General features: G+C 37.2%; 1 protein-coding gene across 1 annotated transcript; it reads right to left on the reverse strand.

Moving 5' to 3' along the window:
- Positions 1–504: 504 nt before the first annotated feature.
- On the reverse strand, positions 505–18,870 carry IRAK1BP1 (interleukin 1 receptor associated kinase 1 binding protein 1). The gene is made up of 4 exons (XM_021693505.2): positions 18,555–18,870; positions 10,173–10,238; positions 1,101–1,231; positions 505–997 (listed from the first exon to the last, which is right to left on the reverse strand). The coding sequence occupies exons 1-4, from the start codon at positions 18,867–18,869 to the stop codon at positions 727–729; spliced, it is 783 nt and encodes a 260-aa protein (XP_021549180.1). The 5' UTR covers position 18,870; the 3' UTR covers positions 505–726.
- Between the last annotated feature and the right edge of the window lie 6,174 nt (positions 18,871–25,044).

A 25,044-nucleotide genomic window follows, 5' to 3' on the forward strand; every position in this document is an offset into this window, starting at 1 on the left:
TGTGGCTTGCATTTACTTGTATTGGAGAGTGCTGGTATAATCAAAGGAGGCTGGTGAAGAGTATCTGGTCCCTATATTTTATTTCTGGCATCAAAATATTTTCCTAGTATACCTCACTACCCTTTTATCAAAAGTTATATTTTACTCGTCATTCTATTCTTTCTATTCTCTCTATTAATATTAAGAATCATGCTAATAAGACTGCCAATATTTATTCCTGTAATAGAAATATAAAAATTTTACACATCACTTATATTGTCAGTATATAATTGTGCACATATAACACATTTATTTTCAGAGTATTTCCCATAGTAAGTTTTCATTTATTTTTTTAAAAGATTTTATTTATTTATTTGACAGAGACACAGCAAGAGAGGGAACACAAGCAGGGGGAGTGGGAGAGGGAGAAGCAGGCTTCCCGCTGAGCAGGGAGCCCGATGCGGGGCTGGAGCCCAATGCGGGGCTCGATCCCAGGACCCTGGGACCATGACCTGAGCTGAAGGCAGATGCTTAACAACGGAGCTACCCAGGCACCCCCTCCCCTCCACATAGTAAGTTTTTAAAAATAGAAAGTAAACTTAGGTATTTGTGGGACTGTATTCAAGGACTGACAGATTTTGGGGAAAAATACTTTATATAATATACAATATATATTTTCAGGACAAAAGCAAACATAAAAAGTATAAAAATAAAATGACACAAACACAATATATTTTAGTTGGAATTTCAGAGGTTTTTTCTTTTCTTCTCTTTCCCCTTTACTTCAAAAGTTATAAATACTTTTGAAGCAGCATGTATTGTTGCACTTTTGATTTTTTGTTGTACAGTTAATGAACTTGAGAGTCTGGATGACTGGAGATCATCTATCTGGCCTTCCCATTCTTTCGTTTCTTCTTCTTTGATTAATAAAGGTTTTCCTAAAGTTTGGCCAACAAGGTTACAGACTTCTTGAGCTTTGCGCCATGCGTTCTCAACAGCAACAAGACAGGCTTTTCGTCTTAGGAATTAAATGCAGAGATTATTAATAGGACATTCAATGAACTCTAACACTGAATAATTTTAATTAATTGGTAATTTAGTTAAAGATGTACTTAACTTACCGAAGATTCTCAACAGAACCTGGAGTATGATAGAACTGGGGTTGGCTGATGACAACAGAGCTATCTAACTTTTCAATAAGAAAGTTACAAATATTTTGCATTTTTCCAAATTCAGTAAATGTAATGCAGACCTGTAAATGAAATGACACTTGAAATTATTTTCATGGCTGATGCATTCTTTCAAAATTTTCTCTAAATATGAGTAAAAAAAGTAAAGCCAGATAACAATGAGGTCATTTTATAATATGTGACCGATAAGCCTACTTGATCCTTACAACTAAATTATTTTATGTTTTATTAAATTTTTTTAAAGTAGTGTCTCTACTTAACTTTTGAACATGTGAAATACAGTTATAATAACTAATGATTTTGTCTGTTAATTCTAACATCTATACTGGTTCTGGGTGGGTTTGATTTTTTTCCTTATTGTGAGCTTTATTTCCATGCTATTTTGCATGCCAGGTAATCTTTGTAAATTAACTTTACGGGAAGTATTGGATATTCTTGTATTTCTATAAACATTCTTTATTTTTCTAGAACTCAGCTAACTAACTTGAAAACTGATCTCTTTAGGTTTGCTTTTAAGATTTGTTAGGTGGAATTAAAGTAATGTTCGATCTGGCATTAATTATTTCCCCCTAATGACGCAGGACACTTCTGTATACTCCACCTCATGCCCTGTGAATCAAGATTTCTAGTCTGGCTGGTGCTGTACCCCAGCCCTGTATGAATGCCAAACACTGTTCCCTCTAATTTTTTGGGTGATTCTTTTTCTAGCCTCAGGTCATTTCTGTACATACATGTGCTGGGTATTCTGCTGAATACTTGAGGGGGTCGGGTGGGTGTCCCCTCTGTAGTTCTCTGAAAACCTCTCTGTGTAGCCCTCTACTCTCCTACAAACTCTAGTTGTCTTGTTTGGCCTCTCAATTCCATTTCCTCAATACAAGGAGTTTGCCAAGCTCTGTGTGGGTTCCCTTCCCTTTGAAGCTGCCTGGACACTCTTAAGACAGTGATCTAGGACATGGTAGGACTTTTTTTTTTTTTTTTTTAGATTTTATTTATTTATTTGAGAGCGAGAGAGAGAAAGAGAGAGAACAAGTGGGGGGAGGGGCAGAGAGAGGGAGAAGCAGGCTCCTCGCTGAGCAAGGAGCCCAATGCTGCATGCTGCACGGGGCTGGATCCCAGGATCCTGGGATCGTGAGTGGAGCCAAAGGCAGGTGCTTAACGGATTGAGCCACCCAGGTGCACCAACATGGTAGGACTTCTTGTTTCTTTTTTCTCAGGGATCACTGTGTTTCACTTCCTTATGTCCACTCTTTTGAAAAGCACTGTTTCATATACTTTGTCCATTTTTCGGTTTCAGGTGGGAAGGTAAATCTGGTCCATGTGATTCTATCTTAGCCAAAAGAAGAAGTCTTGTCTGCCTTTTGAAGAGAAGTCTTATAGTGGTTTTTTTTTTGTTTCCTTTTTTTTTTTTTAATACTGTATGGTATTAGGCAGAATACCAATCTATTAGTCAAAAATCAATCTCCCCAGCCTTACCCAGGTTGCTAGTTTTTAACCTCTGAATAGTTTAAAAATTTGCATTTCCTTCCTGGTTGAAAATCAAAGCTCCAAAATGCCTGTAGGCTGCCTTTAATAATAAATACAGGGTGCACGTGGGTGGCTCAGTCGCTTGAGCATCTGACTCTTCGGCTCAGGTAATGATCTCAGGGTTGTGAGACTGAGCCCCTTGTTGGGCTCCGGGCTCAGCAGGGAGTCTGCTTGAAGATTCTCTCCCTCTGTTCCTTCCCCCACTTGTGCTGTTTCTCACTCTCAAATAAATAATCTTTAAAAAAAGAATGAAAAATACAGGGATGCCTGGGTGGCCCAGTTGGTTAAGCATGCGACTCATTTCAGCTCACATAACGATATCAGGGTTGTGAGATTAAGATTCTCTCTCTCTCCCTCTGCCCCTCCCCACTGCCTGTGTGCTCACTCTCTCTAAAAAAAAAAAAAGACAATCTCATACTTCTGCATAGTTATGCATTTGCATAGTCTATGAAACAAATCCTCTGTCTTTTATTGCTATATTTAATCTATAACAGTGTCACAGAGGCACTGTACATATATTTCATTACATGTTATGATATATGGCAAGATTTACAGTGCCTCTGTGGAAGTTGGAAGGTAACTAAATTTGAGAGTTCAAAGGGTTTCTCTGCATGAAGATTAAAGTGATTGAGCATAATAGGTTTCAAGTATCAACAAAAGCAATTCTTTGCTATATAAGTGCCCTTGAATTCAATTTTATTTTTTTAATTTTTTAATTTAATTTTATTTTATTTTTAAAGATTTTATTTATTTGAGACAGAGAGAATGAGAGACAGAGAGCATGAGAGGGAGGAGGGTCAGAGGGAGAAGCAGACTCCCTGCCGAGCAGGGAGCCCGATGCGGGACTCAATCCTGGGACTCCAGGATCATGACCTGAGCCGAAGGCAGTCGCTTAACCAACTGAGCCACCCAGGCGCCCCTTAATTTTATTTTTTTAAAAGATTTATTTATTTATTTGAGAGAGAGAGTGTGAATGAGTGTGGGGAGGGGCAGGAGAGGGAGACAGAAACTTTAGCAGGCTCCTTGCTGAGCTCAAAGCCTGATGCAGGGCTTGATCTCAAGAACCTGAGATAATGACCTGAGCGGAAACCAAGAGTCAGACACTTAACTGACTGTGCCACACAGGGGCCCCGAAATAAATTTTATTTTAAAAAATTATTCCAATTTCTACTCTGATAGCTTAAAACAAAAATAACGTTTATAAATATACCCGCTTTGCTATGAAACATGCTGAGTCTTTTGTATGCATCCTTCGTATTCTTTGCTATTAAAAAAAGAAGTATATGGAAGGAAGGACAGTGAAAATTCCTAAGCAGTTTGCAGAAAAGATACTAATTCTTTCTTCTTCAATTCCCCACCACCTCCAATTATCTGAGGCAAATCTAGTTCCACAGAATCAGGTTTAACATGTGGTACTTACTTGCTCTATTTTTATAAATAACAGGAAAAGCTATCTGTTGAGATCAGCTCCGGAGCTGCTCAAAGATTTTCTCTGCCCTGCATCCCTCTCATCACTAGCATGACTTAAAAAGTTAGCAGATGAGCTTTTAGAAGTACATCTACATTGGTAAACAGACTATCAGCTCTTTGTCTTTGTCCCAAACCATGGACAAACTATAGTTTAGGAATGTGTGGGTTAAATGATTAACAAGAAGTAAATTTGGTAGAAAAAACCTGTATTCTGCTTTTTCTAACAGTTTAAGAACTGTTTTAAGCCTTCCAATGCCCTGAACTTCTGCTTTTAAATTCAGCAATGTGGTATATAATCAATACATAGCTAGGTAGAAATACAAGTTAATGAAGCAGAGTCACTTTACTAAAGAATAGAGATGTTGCATCACATTATTTAAAAAGAGGTATTCAGGATAAAAAACTTTCAATCTATCTCATACACTGAAGATAAAAAATTTAAGATAAATTCATATATCATATTCAGAATCCTCATATTTTTCATCACAGTAAAATAATGTGATTACAAATGTATACACATACATAGATTTTACTATCTTGTACTAGCTATATTAAATTACAAAACAGATTGATACATAAATGCTTCCCATCTCTTTGGTCAAGAAGAATCATTAGTTTAGAAATTTTAGTACTAAAAAAGAAACTGAACTCCAAAATAAGTGAGTTTTTTCTTTTTTTCTTTTTTAAGTAAACTCTACCCCTAACATGGAGCTCTAATTCATGACCCCAAGATCAATCATCACATGTTATGCTGACTGAGCCAGCCAGATACCCCTCAAATAGGTGCGATTTTAAGTGCTTTTGATTAATTTGTCTCCTATTGGATAAATCAAATCTCAGTTTATTAAAAATTTCTGCAAATGAGACTTCTGAATTATTGCTAATCTCACTTACCATAAAGAAACAGGCCAAAAGCCTCTTTAAAAATACTTATAGTTCTAATTTCCCCAAAAGGCAAGTGGATAACACTGAACAAACTACATGTAGTAGGCTAGACACCTTTCAATTCTAAGCAAGATTCTAGAACAGATTATTTTAAAAATTAGTTTGTAAGAAATTAGAAAAGAAAGAAAAAAGGTTTCTATGAGAAGGAAAGAATAGGGCCTTTTGATTCATTTTGTTTCATTGCCATAGGCCTCAAGCAATTTGCATGCTTTCTTTTCTTTTTCGTATTGCCACAATCTAGTCTTTTCTTCCCTCTTTAAATCTCCCCCGGCTTTCTTGGTCCTGTCTCTGAAGAAAAGAGTAAGTCTTTCTCATTTTAATGGTCCTCAAGAAGGCATCCAGGAATAACAAAATAAGAACACAGGAATTTAAGACTAAAATCTTACCAGGTTCTCTAAGTACTGAGTTTCTTGATGGGATATTAAGTAGAAAACTCATCTGACTTTTAACTTTGCTTTTATTCTTGGGAGTGAAGTTCACCAACTCGATGCTTTTCTTCTAAACTCTTATCTTCTGAACCACTGCCAAATTATTTCTATCCAAAGGCCAATCTATTGAGCATGTAGATTTGAGAGTATTAAGAACAAGTCATGATGTACTAACTTGACTTCCTAGCTGGCAAGTTACCAGAGAAATACTATAGCTATAAAGGATTTATATTTTGCTTATTTAGACAAGTCTTAGGATATACTGACATATAGTCTTCATGGCAACACTGTTGGTTAGTGTCATAGTTGATTAATGCTACTTAATATTTTTATTAATTACACAGATGGGTACACAGATGATCAGATCAGCAGGTGACAGAAAGTTGGCAGGATGGACTATAAACCCTGCTTGATAAAATTAAAATCCAAAAAGATCCTAATAGGCTAGAAATACAAGTCAAATCTAGTGGATAAAATTTTACAGAGGTAAACTTAAACTCTTATACTTCATTTTGAAATAGCAATAACAAAGTATAAAATAGGAGAAATATGATTTAAAAGCAGCATATGAGACAGTTAAATTAATTGTAATTACTAATTATGACTGTGAGCTCAAAAGAAGGTAACAATGTGATGCGAGTGTTAGAAGTTCAGTCTTAAACATTCCCGGATAAAGGAGATAATCGTCTTTCTCTAGTATGGACTGGCTAAGTCACAATTAGGACACTATAGCTGTAGGTGCTCTAGATGGAAATTGGTAAGCTCAATAAAGAGTTTGTCTTACTATAAGAAGTGATTAAAGAAACTGGGGATTCTTACCCCTGGAGAAGAAAAAAGGAGCATCAACATGATACTGAACTTCAAGTATCTACCTGAAGGAACAAGTTGTTCTTCTTGGAGAGGTACATAATGGATGAATAGTAGTTAGTCAATTCTCTCTTAATGTTACAAAATTTTGTATTGATTAGATGTCTGAAAATGGAATAAACTTTTTATATTCATGCACATACATAATTTCTAACCTTCAATATTATCTTTAAAATAAAGAGAAGGAGCAGGGTAGGTGGGAGTTTAGATAAAGAATCTCTAAAGTGCCTTTCAGGATGTAAATTTTAGTTATTATGTAATATGCTACCATCTGATCTTACTTTTTTTTTTTTTCTAAAGATTTTGTTTTGACAGAGAGAGACACAGTGAGACACAAGCAGGGGGAGTGGGAAAGGGAGAAGCAGGCTTCCTGCTGAGCAGGGAGCCCGATGCCGGGCTCCATCCCAGGACCCTGGGATCATGACCTGAGCCGAAGGCAGACGCTTAACGACTGAGCCACCCAGGCGCCCCTGATCTTACTTTATATATTTAACTGTCCATGAGAATATTGGTATATGTTAGACATTATTTTGTACCTTGTGACCCCTGGTCTCCACTGACTGCTGATGCTGACCTAAGAGCAATCATGTATCAGATTGCAGGATATAAGAATTCTGGCTATCAGGGAACACTATACAAAATATAATCAGATTCTCTGAAGAAACTGAGTATAAGACATTAAGAAGTAAGTATAGCAGAAGGAAGAGGAGCAGTGTTTAGCCAAGTCCTCATTTAGTCATATTCTTACAGCAAAACAAGCAGCTCTAATAACATTTTCTATAACTGCACAGTGAGTCCCTAAAACAACTCAGTCTGAAAAACATGCCAGTTTTCTATGAAGCCTGTCTGTGTATTTGCTGGGACCATTCTTTCTCCTCCTTACTTCCTGGTTTTACCTTCACAATAAACCCCATTAACTTAAGATAACCTGAGCCCAATGTACATTCACTACAGCCTGAAGTCCTGATAGGTAATAACTACTGGAGGAGTTCCAGAATAACTCCTGGCTTTTGATCTCCATAATATGGAATCTTACTACTCTGTTCTTCATCCTGTTGAGGGTTTTTTTTTTTTTTTTGGACATCCAATCTCTATTGTGAATATCACCCAAAGAGCCCCAAATTGGAAAACCTATTTTAAGAAAACAATTGATATGAGACAATGATATCATAGTGTATATCATAAAAATCATTAAAAATATTAAAACTTTTTACATCTGAGAAGTAACTCCCTTTTTTAAAAATTGAAGTATAGTTGGCATACAATGTTATATTAGTTTCAGGTGTACAACACAGTGATTCAACAAGTCTATACCTTTTTTTTTTTTTAAAGATTTTAAGTAATCTCTACATCCAACATGGGGCTCCAACTTAACAACGCCAAGATGGAGAGTCACATGCTCCACCAACCAAGCCAGCCAGGTGCCCCAACAAGTCTATGCTCACCAGAAGTGTGGCTACCATCTGTCACTGTACAACACTATTACAATACTATTGACTATATTTCCTATGTTGTACCTTTCATTTCTGTGACTTACTCCTTCCGTAACTGGAAGCCTGTACCTCCCACTCCCCTGCACCCATTTTGCCCATTCCCCCCGGGCCCCTTCATCCTGTTTTGAAAGATACTTTTCAATCCCAACTACTATAAAATAAATTTTGCCACGTGGATCCCTAAAATTATCATGAGCAATTAATTGATAATTTTAAGTGGAGAAATCACAAAACTATTAAATAAGTACAGGAGCAACAATGTTTGTAGAAATGACTATCTCAAAGAGGTAAGAAGCCAGGATTCTAATTTCCATTCTAATTCTTGTAATAGTCTTTGAGAAGTCTGAGCCCAAGTTATCTGAGATTAAAGTCACATCTTTAAAATTAGAAAAATAATCTATTATCTGCCTGAAGGTAGGACTAGATGATTTCTTGAGATATTTCCCACCTCTAAAGATAAAGATTATCTGGGGCACCTGGGTGGCTCAGACGGTTAAGCATCTGCCTTCGGCTCAGGTCATGATCCTAGGGTCCTGGGATTGAGCCCCATGTCTGGCTCCTGGCTTGGCAGGGAGCCTGCTTCTCCCTCTCCCTCTGCCTCTCCCCTGCACATGCTCTCTCTCTGTGTCTTAAATGAATAAATAAAATCTTAAAAAAAAAAAAGATAAAGATTATCTGACTAGATAAATAAGAGTCCACTCTAACTCCATTCTTGTTTGCTTTCTGTGATGAGGAGGCAGTATGGACCTAGCACGTATCCCAAGATGTGTGGAAGCTTGAAACAAAGAGCAGTCCTATAACCTAACCACAGTTATAACATACTCTGATTTCATAATGTCCTGATTATAAAATCTTTTAAGATAAGTAAAAAGTATAGGCAGTTGTAGGAACTAAATGTTATCATTGAGTGTACAAAAAATATTTTGTTCTTTTTAATTTGGGCAAAGGGTTAGTGCCTTTTTATTTTTTTTTATTTTTAAAATTATTTATTTTAAAGATTTTATTTTATTTTTAAAGATTTTATTTATTTAGAGAGAGGGACAAAGAGAGCACGAGCATGGGGGAGAGGTAGAGGGGGAGGGATAAGCAGGCTCCCTGCTTAGCAGGGAGCCTGACATGGGGCTTGGGGCTCCATCCCAGGACCCTGAGACCATGACCTGAGCTGAAGTCAGACAGACGCTTAACCAACTGAGCCACCTAGGTGCCCCTGAAAGATTTTATTTTTGGGGCGCCTGGGTGGCTCAGTTGGTTAAGCGACTGCCTTCGGCTCAGGTCATGATCCTGGAGTCCCTGGATCGAGTCCCACATTGGGCTCCCTGCTCAGCAGGGAGTCTGCTTCTCCCTCTGACCCTAACCCCTCTCATGTGCTCTCTCTCATTCTCTCTCTCTCAAATAAATAAATAAAATCTTAAAAAAAAAAAAAAGATTTTATTTTTAAGTAATCTCTACACCCAACACGGGGCTTGAACTCACAACCCCAAGATCAAGAGTTGAAAGCTCTACCGACTAAGCTAGCCAGGTGCCCCAAATGTTTTTTATTTTTAAAGATTTATTTATTCCTTTTAGAGAGAGAGTGTGTGCATGCACATGTGGGGAGGGGGGCAGAGGGAGAGAGAGAATCTTAGACTCCCTAGTGACTCTTAAGTTCATGACCTGAGCCAAAATCAAGAGTCCGATGCTTAACCAACTAAGCCACATGGGCACCCACAAGAGGTTTTTATTTTTAAATAAAATTTAACTTACCACAACACAGTAAAATTGCATTACAAAAGAAAAGAGTTGAAAAATGTTTCAATCCTTATGTTAGGACTTTATTAATTTGCTTTTTATCTGAGAAGAAATTTCTCTCCTATAGTGTTTCCTGCTCACAAAGTGTTAACTTTACTAAAATTTTATTAGGTGGCAATTAACTGCCACTTCCTTCTTGCTATATTTATTCCATTTCAAAATGATTTCTCTCAAATAAATCTCATTAAAATTTATTTTAAAAGCTCACACAGGGGCACCTGGCTGGCTCAGTGGGAAGAGTATGCGACTCTTGATCTTGAGGTCGTGAGTTCGAGCCCCATGTTGGGTGTAGAGATTACTAAAAAAAAAAAAAAATAAGTAAACAAAAAAACCCCACAGGTATTAACACCAAAAATGATTTTGAGAAAAATAATTTTTATCAATACCATGAGAAGCATTTCTCCTGTACATTTCAAGAATAAAAATAAATGCAAATTGTCCCCACAAAGTCATGCTGTTTCCAATTATTTGTTATGATAAGTACATACCTCTGCTTCCATATGATAAGCATTTTCCACTCTTCTAAAGTCCTTTGTCACAGTTACATTTTCTGCCTGAAGCAGAAAGTACAAGAGTATGATTACTAAAAGGTTTGGCTACTAAATGCAATGACTCTAAAACATAAAGTAGAAACCTGAACTTATTAAAATCAGAATGACAGAGTATGCAGAAAGAACTGGTTTGCCTGATGTTTAAAACTTTCTTAAAAGTTACATAAAATAACTTTAAAGTCTACAAATATTTGCTGAAAATTTCATAACTGTCACTCCATTTGTAGTAATTTTTACATTAGCTTGTACAAAAAGTATGAACTTAGAGAGGTATACATATGAGGAATTATTTGTACGTAAAGCATTTGAATGTTACAGGAGTGTCTGCTGATCATGCTAAATAAACCTAAATTTGTTTCACCGTAGATATATTCCTGGTAATGTTTGGCTGGTGAGCTCCCACACAAAATATGAGATTTTCTGCTTATCTATAAGGTAATGGCTCCTAAGCAGAAGGCAGTTTTGCGTCCCGGGGAAATCTGTTAATGTCTGGAGACATACTCGATTGTTAAAATGGGCTAGGGGAGTACGCTACCGTGATGCAGTAAGTAGACAGTGTGAATAAATGCTCCTGTTTGCCAGGAACTGAGGAGGTTCCTAAGACATGGGACTGTCAGCTGCAAAACTGGGACAGTCCCCAGTAAATCAGGACAAGTTGGTTACCTGATGGGTAGGGCCAGGAATATAGCTAAATATTCTACAATGTATAGGACAGCTTCCCATAACAAAGAATTATCTAGTCCAGGATGTTAAAAATAGTGCTGAGATTGGGAAATCCTGCCATATTGGGTACAAACTAAAAAATACTAAAATATTCCAGCCTAGTCCATTAAGTTTTCCCAAGTAAGCTCCTGGGAAGCTATTTTATATCCAAATTTTATAAAGGGCAGATTTTAAAACACAAAATGGTCAGTATAAGAATAAGTACTTAAGTCTATGAAGGCAGCAAGGTAACATTCTCAATAGGTATAAAAAACCATGTTATGGCAGGAGTAAACTTAAAAAGGATAAACATGAAGAAAACCATAAAACTTTATATAAAAAAATGCTTGAATAAATGGACCCGATACAATATTATAAAATCAGCAATTCTCCTGAAATTAATATATAAACAATGCAAAATATGAACAGAAGTTTTATTTGGACTGTAGAGTTTTATACTGTCTGGATTTTCTGATCGTATCCCCATGGTGTCATTTAACATGTCCCTTGCAGACAGGAAATCTTTTTAGTAGAAAAGTAATGAGGGGAGAAGTTGCCCTACAAAAGTTTTACAAAGATATAATAATTTAATAATGTGGTACTAATATAGGAACATAACCAGGATGAAAAGAACTAGTGTTCTGAAACTGATCCAAGAATGCCTGAAGATTGCAAATATAATACCAGTAACATTTCAAACCAGTAGGCACAAGAAGCAATATGGAATCCTCATGTCATACATTCTGCCCCTACTTTCTCTAAGTAGCAACTATGTGGCTCAAGGTAAATCCTAATAGGTCTAAAATAGGTCACACCTAACTTGCTACAAGATTAGGTTAAAAATGGGGAGAAATCCAAATCTAAGCTAATTAGTATATGCCATTTCTCTGGCCACAAAGACAAATTTAGGTTGTCCATTTACAGTGAACTACAGGAATATTTTTTATGTGGTTGCAGGAAATAAGAACTATTGTCTTTCTTATTATGGTACAGTATGTGGTGTAAGGCTTGGGAATGTTGCAGCCATTTTGGTATCATGCAGGAAGCTGCAGGAAAGCCAGGAGAACTGCATCAAATATAGAGGCTTGGGGCACCTGGGTGGCTTAGTCGTTAAGCCTCTGCCTTCCGCTCAGGTCATGATCTCAGGGTCCTGGGATCGAGCCCCATGTCGGGCTCCCTGCTCCACGGGAAGCCTGCTTCTCCCTCTCTCACTCCCCCTGCTTGTGTTCCCTCTCTCACTGTGTCTCTCTCTGTCAAATAAATAAATAAAATCTAAAAAAAAAAAAAAGAAATAGAGCCTTGACCATTGCATACCTGAAGCGCATATTACCCATAAGGTTATGTAAAGCAATACTTTTATTTTTTTTATTTATTTAAAAATTTTTTAATACTTTTTACTTTTAAAGGCAATTCCAATTAGGTTCTTGCACAAGCAGTAAGGGATAAGACTTCAGTACATAATTTCAGTATAGCAACTGACTATTTAGGAGAAAATAAAACCCTTTTCCTTACACCAAAATAAATTCCAACACAGCAAATATTTAATGTAGTATAAAGGGTCCCTAAAGGTTCCAGGAAATATTAGTTAATGGTTATATAACCTTAAGCTTCCGAAGGACCCAATAAGTGTTACACCAAAGGCAAGAAACATACAGAAAAGATTAATGAATTTGACTAAATAAAACATAAAAATTTTGAATGTTCAATACTGTAAAAAGTTATATGGCAAATATGAAATTGGGAAAATTTTTGCAATACATGAAAGACAGAATTATTGATAATCTTAATTTTAACATTCCCTTAAATTAATCTTGAAAAAGAAGGACAAAGCTAGAGGTATCACAATCCCAGATATCAAGATATACTACAAAGCAGCAGTAATCAGAACAGTAAATATTGACACAGAAATAGACACATAGATCAATGGAATGGAAGAGAGAGCTCAGAAATAATCCCACACTTACATGGCCTATAACAATCTACAACAAAGGATGCAAGAATATACAATGGGAAAAAGGCAGTCTCTTCAACAAATGGTGCTGGGAAAACTGGACGGCTACATGCAAAAGAATGAAACTGGACCACTTTCTCACATCATACATAAAAATAAACTCAAAATGGATTAAAGACCTAAATGTGGGACCTGAAACCATAAAATTCCTAGAAGAAAATAGGGACCTGAAACCATAAAATTCCTAGAAGAAAACATGGGCAATAATTTCTTTGACATTAGCCATAGAAACATTTGTCTAGATATGTCTCCTCTGGCAAGGGAAACAAAAGCAAAATTAAACTATTGGGACTACACCAAAATCAAAAGCTTTTACACAGGGAAGGAAACCATCAACAAAACAAAAAGGCGATCTACTGAATGAGAGAAGATAATCTGCAAATGATATATCCCATAAGGGGTTAATATCCAAAACAGATAAAGAATTTATACAACTCAGCACCACAAAAACAAATAATCTAATTAAAAAATGGGCAGAGGACCTGAATAGACATTCTTCCAAAGAAGGCATACAGATGGCCAACAGACACATGAAAAGATGCTCAACATCACTAATCTCAGGGAAATGCAAATTAAAACCATAATGATAATGAGATATCACCTTATATCTGTCAGAATGGCTAAAAAACACAAGAAATAACAAATGTTGGTGAGGATGTGGAGAAAAGGAACCCTTGTACATGACTGGTGGGAATGCAGACTGGTGCAGCCACTGTGGAAAACAGTATGGAGGTTCCTCAAAAAGTTAAAAATAGAATTACCATATGATCAGTAATTCCAATACTGGGTATTTACCCAAAGAAGACAAAAACACAAATTCAAAAAGATACCTGCATCCCTATGTTTATTGCAGCATTATTTATGATAGTCAAGATATGGAAGCAACCTAAGTGTCCATCTTTAGGTGAATGGATAAAGAAGATGTGAGACAGACATTCAGACAAACACACACACACACACACACACACACACATACACACTGGACTATTAGCCATAAAAAAAGAAATATTGCCATTTGCAACAATATGGATTCTAGAGTATATAATGCTAAGTAAGATAAGTTAGCCAGAAAAAAGACAAATACCATATGATTATACTCATATGCAGAATTTAAAAACCAAAGCAAATGAACAAACAAACAAGAGAGACAAAAAAGACTCAACTACAGAGAACAAACCAGTGGATGCCAGAGGGAAGTGCGGAATAGGATATAGATAGAGCGATAAAATGGATTAAGAGTACAATTATCTTGATGAGCACTGAGAAATGTACAGAATTGTTGAATCATTATACTGCACAGCTGAAACTAATTTTTTAAAACTTCCCATAAATTAATGAAGACAATAGAAAAAATGGACAAAGTATTACGAATTGGCAATTTACATGAAAAAAAGCTTAACCTCAGTGTAAAAAAGAGTAAAACACAGGAAATGACAGTAACATTTTTTTGACTACTGAATTGGCAAAGTTAAAGAAAATAATACCCACTATGCCAAGGATATATTTATAGTGAAGATGTAAACTTTTCATCCTAGACTGTAATTTTTCATAAGCCTTAAAAGTATGTATAAGCCAGGAATTAATGTCTAAAAAACATAATTAAGAACATGTATAAATATCTAGCAACAAGGATATTCATTTTGTCACCATTTTTAATAATGAAAAACTGAAGCCAACTCATATGATGCGTTCAATCTATTCCTACTACTCCCTATCTTAATTTGAATGCGCCCAGAAATGGACCCTGATACAAGGATGTGAGTACAAGCACTTAATTTTTAAGATGATCCCAAGAAATACTATAGGAGAGTGGGAAGTGAAACGAAAGGAAGGCAAGCCATTAAAGTATGCATTGTCAAGCAGTCACCACTATGGGCCACTGGAACTTATTCCTGCAGAGAAACTCTGGGAACCGGGGCAGAACACATGCCTCAGTTATCCTGCCCAAGGGGTAAAGTCTCTTTCCACTCACTCCCCTCAGTTGTTAGGTGAAGGCTGCTAGAGCTTGAGAAGGATTGTTAATTCTCTGGCACTACTGGCTGGCCCACTTGGAGGTGGAGCCAGGAAAAACTGCATCAGGGAAAAACTGGCAAGGAATTCACAAGTGTTGGCATATGGAAGTTGGGCCTGTATGCACACAAATGTGAAGTGCCAAGGGATACAAGTGTGGGGTATCAATAGCATCTGCTACATCCCCTACTTAAAACTCAATCACCCACTGCCAAGACAATAAAGCAGCAACATACTACAGTGGGTAAGAGCAAGAGCTTTGAGGTCAAAATTCTTGACTGGAGTCTAAACTCTGCCACCTCCTAGCTGTTTGACCTTGAGCAACCTACCTGCCAATAATCACTCTGATCCTGAGAGTTCTCATCTCTAAATAGCAACTGAAATGCCAGTTTCATCAAATGAGACATTTGTAAAAGGTCTAGCAATTAAGCAGGTTGTTTTTTTTTTTAATCACCAATAATATCCAAACTCCTCAATATAGCAAACAAGGCCTTCCTCCATGTTCTGTCTATAGCTTTCTTCTTCAGTCTTATCTTGATTCTCCTCCATTTCCTCCAGGTACTCCTGTGACCTAGCCAAAATGAACTGCATATAGTGCTCTGAATACACATACTTGCTGCATTCTAGTGTGGAACTGGAATGCTTTACTTTCAGTCACTGTTCAAGATCTGATACAAAGAGTCACTCCCATTATGAAATCTTTCTGGAATTTCTCAAGTAAAATGAACATTATCTCCTTTTATTCTACTGTATTGTCTCATGTACATGTTTCTTCACAACACTTCTATATATTAGTCTATTCCTATCATAAGACTCCTTCAGCACAGTGCCTAAGTTTTACTCATTCTCTATTTTTGGTGCCCAGCAACATGCACCTATTACACATTTATTGAAAAAAAAATACAATTATGAGTAGGCAAATATTGAAGCTTACAGCCTATGGAGGGAACATATAAAACAGAAAGCAAAATAATTACTATCACATTAAATGCTATTTTAAAATGAACAGTGATAGGAAATGCTTAAAAAATGTTTGATGGTTGAATAAGTAAATACTGCTTAGAACTTAAAACATTTTTCTATGAAAACAACACTAAAAATGAGGGTATGCCTTCACATGTGAAACTTTATATGATCATAAAATAACCTATAGTTGATCTATCATGTAGTTGAATAGTTTATTTAGTGCTTCATTTTTTTCTTTTAGTCATTCAAAAACCATTTTTTGAGTATATATTATGTGATGTGTATAAGGCATAACCCATGAATGCAAAGCAAGTGATAGAAAATGGTCCGAGCTCCGGAGAGGTTTAGAATACGAAGGAGACAACAGTAAAGCAACAATTAAAATACAGAATGGTAAGTTGTTTTTTTTTCCTTGATGTAGTGTTCCATGATTCATTGTTTGCGTATAACACCCAGTGCTCCATTCAGTACGTGCCCTCTTTAATACCCATCACCAAGCTAACCCATCCCCCACCCCCCTCCCCTCCAGAACCTTCAGTTTCTTTCCCAGAGTCCACAGTCTCTCATGGTTCGTCTCCCCCTCCAATTTCCCCCTCTTCATTTTTCCCTTCCTACTATCTTTTTTTTTTTTTTAAACATATAATGTATTACTTGTTTCAGAGGTACAGGTCTGTGATTCATCAGTAAGTTTTATTACAAGTGGGGAATGGAGTGTGGTATGGAAGAGACTAGTGTTATGTTAGAAAAGGAATGTCAAGGAGGTGAGCTTGGCTGGTTGTTAAAGGAAAAAATGGGAGTCAGCTAGTCAACGAGGGAAGAGAGATGACAGAAAATGACAGAGAATTAGGCTCCACCTATTAAGCAAAGGAATCTGGACTATGAGGAGACCTTTAAGTAGGGGAGGGATGTTTAAAAACCCAAAACTCCAAAGTCTAAAATGAATAAAGGGGAGCGCCTGGGTGGCTTGGAAGCCCCTGAGTTTCTTGAGGGTGTGAGCTGTGAGTAGGATTTTGCCGTACCTCCTTTACAAGGCTCAGGTCATGATCCCAGGGTCCTGGGATCGAGCCCCACATCAGGCTCCCTGATCGGCGGGAAGCCTGCTTCTCCCTCTCCCACTACCCCCTGCTTGTGATCCTTCTCTCGCTGTGTCTCTCTCTGTCAAATAAATAAATAAATAAATCTTTAAAAAAAAAATGAATAAAGACTGTGAAAACCCATAATTCATCCTCAAAAGTAACATAAATGATTTTTTTAATTATCTACTGAACAGATTACCTACATGACTGTTTTCTTCCATTAGCAGAGATAATTGGGAGATTACTGACCTTCTATGTCTTGCCTTGAACACTGAACCCTAATGTAATTATTAAGTTAGACGTAGTAATTTATTGCTTTACATATTAGAAGTTACAACCATGTGAGCTTGGTATACATTTTATGTAAATAACTTAAGAATTAATTATATTATGTGAACAGGACTGCAGCACTAGCAACAGTTTTGAGGAAATTTTTTCTACATATTAAACCATTTAATTCACATTGTTTATAATTAGCATTTGAATTCTTTTAAACTGTAAAGTCATTGAGACATCTTTTCCAAATGACTTTCTAAATAACTTATGTTTATAAATGCAGTACAAATATATTTTTTCCTTAAAATAAAGACTTGCTTTTTGGGCCCGTGCCATGTCTAACAATAGACAGGAAGCACTTTTATGAACTTGGTGTTACCCTGGATAAATCACAACTCTGGCCTTTTGAGTTCTACTGTGTAAAATGAGGGAATTGAGATAGTTGACCCATTCTGTGGCTTCTAATTTTCTTGCATTCTAATTATCTGGAGCCAACTATGGTTGGAACAAATGTAGATTTTAGTTTCAGGAAGACAAGAGTTCAAATGCCATCCTAGCTGAAGTTTAGAGCATTATTTAACCTCTTTAAATCTAAATGGGGATATTAAAACCTGCCTAACAGAGCTGTTGTTCAGATTAAATAAAGCTGGTTCATTTTTTTCTTCTTAGAAGTAGAGTTGAGGTAAGATTTATTTAGTGTCTGTTTCATGGACATCTCTGGTAAGTAGAGGTATTTCATTTATGTGGCATCTACAATATACTGGCTTAATTGTTTTGAAAGTTAAGACTCAAGTAATTGCAGAAATTCTTTATGTCTTTATTAAACGATAATGGATGCAATTTTCCTCCCCACGTTACTGTTTGCAAAAAATACTGAAGAACCACTCCATGCGAAGCTTAACATGGGAGAGAGCAGGCCGAGTTTTCACTCGTTAATTGTATGGTGCAGAATCAGAACACTGACTGACATCTAATGTGTCAAGTCTAACAGTTCATCATATCGAGGTTAAAAACAAAATTATTGCGGCAAATATGGCCAAATAAAAACCTACTCGATTTGCATTCTTGTACTTTATAAGTCACTGCGGCCAATGACGACTTTGTTGGCCGAAGTTTCACTCCGCCAGGTTCTGGCGCTCTGTGATACCAATGAGACGAATGTGCCCCAGACACTCAAGAGCCTCCCCACCTCCACCTGGCTCCAGGGACCGTTGGGGCCGGAACCTCCGCCTCCGGTTTTTGCGGTCCGGCCGGAGGCCTCCCCTACGAAGCTCTCACCTGCAGGCCCTGCTGCCGGAGGCTCTGCGTGATGTAGTCCAGGCGGCGGCAAACGCTCTTCTTGGCCTCAGCCGCCGCCGCCTTGGTGCTGCTCACTAACACCGCCACCTGCGCCCGGTCCGGGCTCGCGGACACGTCCGCGGTGCCGCTTACGTGCACCTCGCGGGTGGCAGTTTGGGTCTGTGCTGAGGCGAGGGGGCGGCGGAGGCCGGGCAGCGACTCACCGCCCGAGACCACATTGTTCTCTTGGCCCCGGTCAGCCCAGGGAACCAGTTCCACGAACACCCGAGACTGAGGGGCCTGTTGTAACGACATAGTGATGATGGCTGTGTTTCCATAGCAACGCAGAGCCTACGGTGGCCGAAGGAGCCAAAGAGCTCCAGGGCTTTCTTGTGCGCGGCGCAAAGGATTCCGGGATGGGCTTGGAAGCCCCTGAGTTTCTTGAGGGTGCGAGCTGAGTAGGATTTTGCCGTACCTCCTTTACAAGGTGTTGGCTGGGCACGTCATTATAGTTTTTAGCGTGTTTACCTTAGGGCTTTCAAAATCTTAGTGAGTTTTCTCTGCGGCCTCCCTTTTATTTTATTTTATTTTATTTTATTTTTTAAATGTTATTATGTTATGTTAGTCACCATACAATACATCATTTGTTTTTGATGTGGTGATCCACGATCTGTTGTTTTCGTGTAACACCCAGTGCTCCATGCAGTACGTGCCCTCCTTAATACCCATCACCGGCTAACTCATCCCCCCTCCCCCTTCCCCTCTAGAACCCAGTTTGTTTCTCAGAGTCCACGGTCTCTCATGGTTCATCTCTCCGCCTTCCCATGCCCACCGCCGCGTCTGACCCCGACTAGCATACCTCCGAGGAAGCTCCAGAGAGGCCAGGCTGGGCAAAGTGGGATTGCTTTTATATTTCTGTGAGGCCGGTCTGCGATTGGCCCCCGCCTTGTCTAATTTGACTCTACCGTTCCTCTTGGACACAGCTTTTTGAGGCTCCACAGCGCCGTGGTACGCGAGAGATTTCTGTTGGAATGAACTGCTTTCTGCCAGTTTGATCTTGGGAGTTTATAATTCCTCCAGTTTCAGTTTCATTGTCTTTAAAGTATATGGATAATACATTTCACATTTACAGTATGGTTTTTAAGTGCTCGCCATATGGGAAGCAGAGAAAAAATAATGGATAGCCAATACTAGTAATAGATCTGACATAATTTCGGCTCTTGAATTTTCTCTAAAGTCTCTAGAATGGTTCTGGCTTTGAATATGGACAGGAGAGACTCAGTAGGTATCAAAGTACATTCACCATGAACATCGTTGGTCCAGTACAACTTGGATCTTGTCTGTACCCCTTTCTTGAGAGAAAAACACAAACTTCAACCCATTGATCCCCATTAGGGGGTATTTTTTCTTACCACTAAGCATGTAAAAGGTATTTTTACACAGATAGCACCCCTTTTGTCCCATGAGGAAAAAAAAACACCCTTTTTAAAATAACTAATTAAAAAAAGAAAGACAACCAATCTCTTGAAAAGAGACTGAAAAAGCCAACTGACAATCCTCATGAAGTTCGTTCTCTATCATTTTTCTCTTATTTTTGATTAGTAAGATAAAAAAATTCAAGTAAATCAGATGGTACCCCCTTCACTCTTTCATTTGGTTCATATCTGGGTTAAAGTAATTTTGTATCTATTTTGATGTTTATTGTTAGCTAAAACCGATTATGTGATTTTTTAATTCAAGAACTTTTCCTCCATAAATTTTTTATAATTTTAAACCTCCAAAGTAATGTGTCTTGAATTTGATGGAAAATTCTTTTTCCCTAATGATAAATGTGGAACAATATAATCTTCAAAATGAATTATTGAATGAATGAATGTCATTAGTACAAAGCAACAGGGGTTTAAGTGCATATAAGTATTTAGATATACTTAATAGATTAAAATAAATGAGAAAATAGTATGGGATAATTGATTAGTTATATGAAAAAAGAATTGATCTGTATCTTACATCATACACTGAAAGTAAAATTCAGATGAGATAAAAAAATTGGAAGAAGATAAAGGTGAACATAAATATACTGGAAAATGGAAGAACTTAATATCTACCATATATCTATCATCTTTTATCTGTCATCTATCCATCCATCCATCCATCTATTCATCCATCATATATATCTATCTACCTACCTATTATCTATCAATCTATTATCTATCCATCCATCCTACCTACCTATCAGTTATCCATCTCTCTATTATCTATCCATCCATCATATCTATCACTTATCTATCTATGATCTATCCATCCATCCATCATATCTATTTAACATCTATCTATCATCTATCATCTGTCTATATCTAGCTAATTATGTGTGGACTAGAAAAAAATGGAAGAACTTTCTAAGCACAGTTTCAAATGTAGCAACCATAAAGGTTTAAAGAATTTTACTACACTAAAAAAATTTCAGTATATAAAATAAAACAGAAAGGTGGGGGGCAAAATAAATTGGGAAAAATATTTGTATAAAAGGCTAATAACCTTAATGTTTAGAGAACTCTTCCCAGAAGAAAATTAAAAAAAATGGATAATGAACACAAGGAAACTGAATTAGTCAGCTAGGCCTGTTGTAACAACATACAGATTGGTGGCTTAATAGAAATTTATTTTCTCACAGTTCTAGAGGCTAAAAGTCCAGGATCAAGATGTCCACAGTTTTAGTGTTTCCTGAGGCCTCTCTCCTAAATTTGCAGACAGCCTTCTCATTGTGTCTTTCCATGGCCTTTCTTATGTTGGCAAGCATCCCTGGGGTTTCTACCTCTTCTTGCAAGAGCATCAGTCCTACTGATTTGTGCTCCATGCTTGTAACCTAATTTAACCTTAATTTCTTCTTTAAAGGCTCTATCTCTAAATACAGTCACAATACAAGGGATAAGTACTTCAACATATGAATGAGAAGGGGGAGACACATAATTCAAACAACACAAACCAATAAAGCAGAAATACTATAGTCTGTATCATGAGGGAAAAATGAAAAATGTTTATTTTCACCAGTAGTTAAAGAAATGCAAATTTAATTATAGTGAACTAACTTTTTTTGGATCAGTCATTTTGGAAAATAATAAAGGCAATGGGAATAAAGATGGAATAGAAAAAAGAGTAATTTTGAAAGAGAAATGAAATTGTTCTTGGTGACAAAACTATATAGTAAATAAGAGAGAAGGATAAGCCAAAGATGACTGTGAGGTTTTCAGCCAGGATAACTGGGAGAATAAATGAGGATGTTGGAGTTTATTTGTTCAGCTTATAAGTACTTGGTTCTCCCTCAGGGTCAAGGCAAAGCTTCTAGCAACCATTTTTAATAAGATGACTCTCTCTACAATTTGTTTGGATCCGGAATAGGCACCCTATTCAAGCTGAGCCAGTTAGAGGTGTATTTTTTTTGGCTTTGTTTATTTGTTTATTTTGGTTTTTAGCATTGGAATTTATATTTACACCAAATTTAAAAAATCAAGTCTCTCAGATGGTGGACCATGACATGCATTCTTTTTTCTTTTATTAAATTCAATTAGCCAACTTATAGTATATCATTTGTTTCAGATGTAGTGTTCAATAATTTATTAGTTTCATATAACACCCAGGGCTCATCACATCTCATGCTCTCCTTAATGCCCATCACCCAGTTACCCCATCCCCCTGCCACCTTCCCTCCAGCAACCCTCAATTTATTTCCTATAGTTAAGAGTTTCTCATGGCTTTTCTCCCTCTCTGATGACTTCCCATTCAGTTTTCCCTCCCTTCCCCTACAGTCCTCTGCCCTGTTTCTTATATTCCACATATGAGTGAAACCATATGATAATTGTCTTTCTCTGATTGACTTATTTTGCTCAGCATAATACCCTCCAGTTCCATCCACATTGATATAAATGGTAAGCATCCTGTCTAATGGCTGAGTAATATTCTATTGTGTGTATATGCCATTCATCTGCTGATGGACATCTTAGCTCTTTCCACAGTTTGGCTATTGTGGACATTGCTGCTATGAATGTTGGGGTGCAGGTGCCCCTTCGGATCACTACATTTGTATCTTTGGGGTAAACACCCACTAGTGCAATTGCTGGGTCATAGGGTAACTCTATTTCAACTCCCTGAGGAAACTCTACACTGTTTTCCAGAGTGGCTGTACCAGCTTGCATTCCTACCAACAGTGTAAGAGGGTTACCCTTTCTCCACATCCTCGCCAACATCTGTCGTTTCCTGACTTGTTAGTCTTAGCTATTCTAACTGGTGTGAGGTGGTATCTCATTGAGGTTTTGATTTGTATTTCCCTGATGCCAAGCGATGTTGAGCACTTTTTCATGTCTGTTGGCCATTTGGATGTCTTCTTTGCAGAAATGTCTGTTCAGGTCTTCTGCCAATTTTTTTTTAATAAAAAAATTATTTACTCTTCTCATCCCCACATTTTAGGTAAATGGTGTCATTTTTTAAAAATTTTATTATGTTAATCACCATACATTACATCATTAGTTTTTGATGTAGTGTTCCATGATTCATTGTTTGTGTATAACACCCAGTGTGCCCATTTCTTGATTAGATTATTTGTTCTTTGGGTGTTGAGTTTGATAAGTTCTTTATAGATTTTGGGTACTAGCCCTTTATCTGATATGTCATTTGCAAATATCTTCTCCCATTCTGTCAGTTGTCTTTTGATTTTATCAACAGTTTCCTTGGCTGTGCAAAAGCATTTTATCTTGATGAAGTCCCAATAGTTCATTTTTGCCTTTGTTTCCCTTGCCTTTGGAGACGTGTCTAGCAAGAAGTTGCTGTGGCCAAGGTCACAGAGGTTGCTGCTTGTGTTATCCTCTAGGATTTTGATGGATTCCTGTCTCACATTTAGGTCTTTCATCCATTTTGAGTTTATATTTGTGTGTTGTGTAAGAAAATGGGCTGCAAGAAAATTCGTAAATCAATCAACCTGATACATCACATTAATAAAAGAAAGGACAAGAACCAGATGATCCTCTCAATTGTTGCAGAAAAAGCATTTGACAAAGTACAGCATCCTTTCTTGATTAAAACTCTCCACAGTGTAGGGATAGAGGGAACATACCTCAATATCATAAAAAAGCCCACAGTGAATATCATTCTCAATGGGGAAAAACTGAGAGCTTTCCCCCTAAGGTCAGGAACACAACAGGGATGCCCATTCTCACTACTGTTGCTCAACATAGTACTAGAAGTCCTAGCCTCTGCAATCAGACAACAAAAAGAAATAAAAGCCATTCAAATTGGCAATGAAGCCAAACTCTCACTCTTGGCAGATGACATGTTACTCTCTGTGGAAAACCCAAAAGATTGCACCCCAAAATTGCTAGAACTCATACAGGATTTCAGCAATGTGGCAGGATATAAAATCAATGCACAGAATTTAGTTGCATTTCTATACACTAACAATGAGACAGAAGAAAGAGAAATCAAGGAATCAATCCCATTTACAACTGCACCAAAAACCATAAAATACCTAGGAATAAACCTAACCAAAGAGGTAAAGGGTCTATACTCCAAAAACTACAGCAATCTTATGAAAGAAATTGAGGAAGACACAAAGAAATGGAAAAACATTCCATGCTCATGGGTTGGAAGAATAAATATTGTTAAAATGTCCATGCTACCCAGAACAATCAACACATTCAATTCAATCCCTATCAAAATACTATCAGCATTTTTCACAGAGATGGAACAAATAATCCTAAAATTTGTATGGAACCAGAAAAGACCCAGAATAGCCAGAGGAATGTTGAAAAAGAAAACCAAAGCTGATGGCATCACAATGCCAGACTTCAAACTCTGTTATGAAGCTGTAATCATCAAGACAGTATGGTACTGGCACAAAAACAGAAACATGGATCAATGGAACAGAATAGAGAGCCCAGAAGGGGACTCTGAACTCTACGGTCAACTAATATTCAACAAAGCAGGAAAGAATATCCAATTGGAAAAAGGACAGGTTCTTCAATAAATGGTGATTGGAAAATTGGACAGCCACATGACAAGCATGACATGCATTCTTATATACATATAAAACCTTGAGAGATATAGATTGGCCATTTTCCACATATTATTTCTAGTAGGGAAGCAGAAAATGACAGTGTATAGAGAAAGGGAGAGAAGATGAGAGAGAAAGAGATGAAATCATACATTCAGAGAGAAACAGAGAGGAGATGGAGGAAGAGTTTAGATACAATTCCAATCTCTGTTTCTAGAATTTTCCTTAGGCCTGGTTTCATTCCTGCACTGGAGTTCTATAAAATATTCCTGTATCTTTGTCATAAAATCTCCCCACCTTTTTTTTTTCTTTTTTCAGAAGTAGCTTGACTGAGTTTTTATGTTATCTTAAAATTGAAAATATTTTCTGATAATAGTGGATAAGAGGAATAGAATTCAAAGTTGACTTGTATAGTTTTTAGCCTTAAGATTTATTGAGCTCTACACAAAG

Source organism: Neomonachus schauinslandi, chromosome 8 (genome assembly GCF_002201575.2).
Source record: "Neomonachus schauinslandi chromosome 8, ASM220157v2, whole genome shotgun sequence".
Taxonomy (NCBI): domain Eukaryota; kingdom Metazoa; phylum Chordata; class Mammalia; order Carnivora; family Phocidae; genus Neomonachus; species Neomonachus schauinslandi.

Coding starts and splice junctions, on each gene's coding strand:
- IRAK1BP1 (XM_021693505.2), bottom strand. CDS start 18,869: ATGTCGTTACAACAGGCCCCTCAGTCTCGGGTGTTCGTGGAACTGGTT. Junction 10,239..18,554: donor TCCGGCAGCAGGGCCTGCAG/GTGAGAGCTTCG, acceptor TTTCTGCTTCAG/GCAGAAAATGTAACTGTGAC. Junction 998..1,100: donor GGTTCTGTTGAGAATCTTCG/GTAAGTTAAGTA, acceptor TTAATTCCTAAG/ACGAAAAGCCTGTCTTGTTG.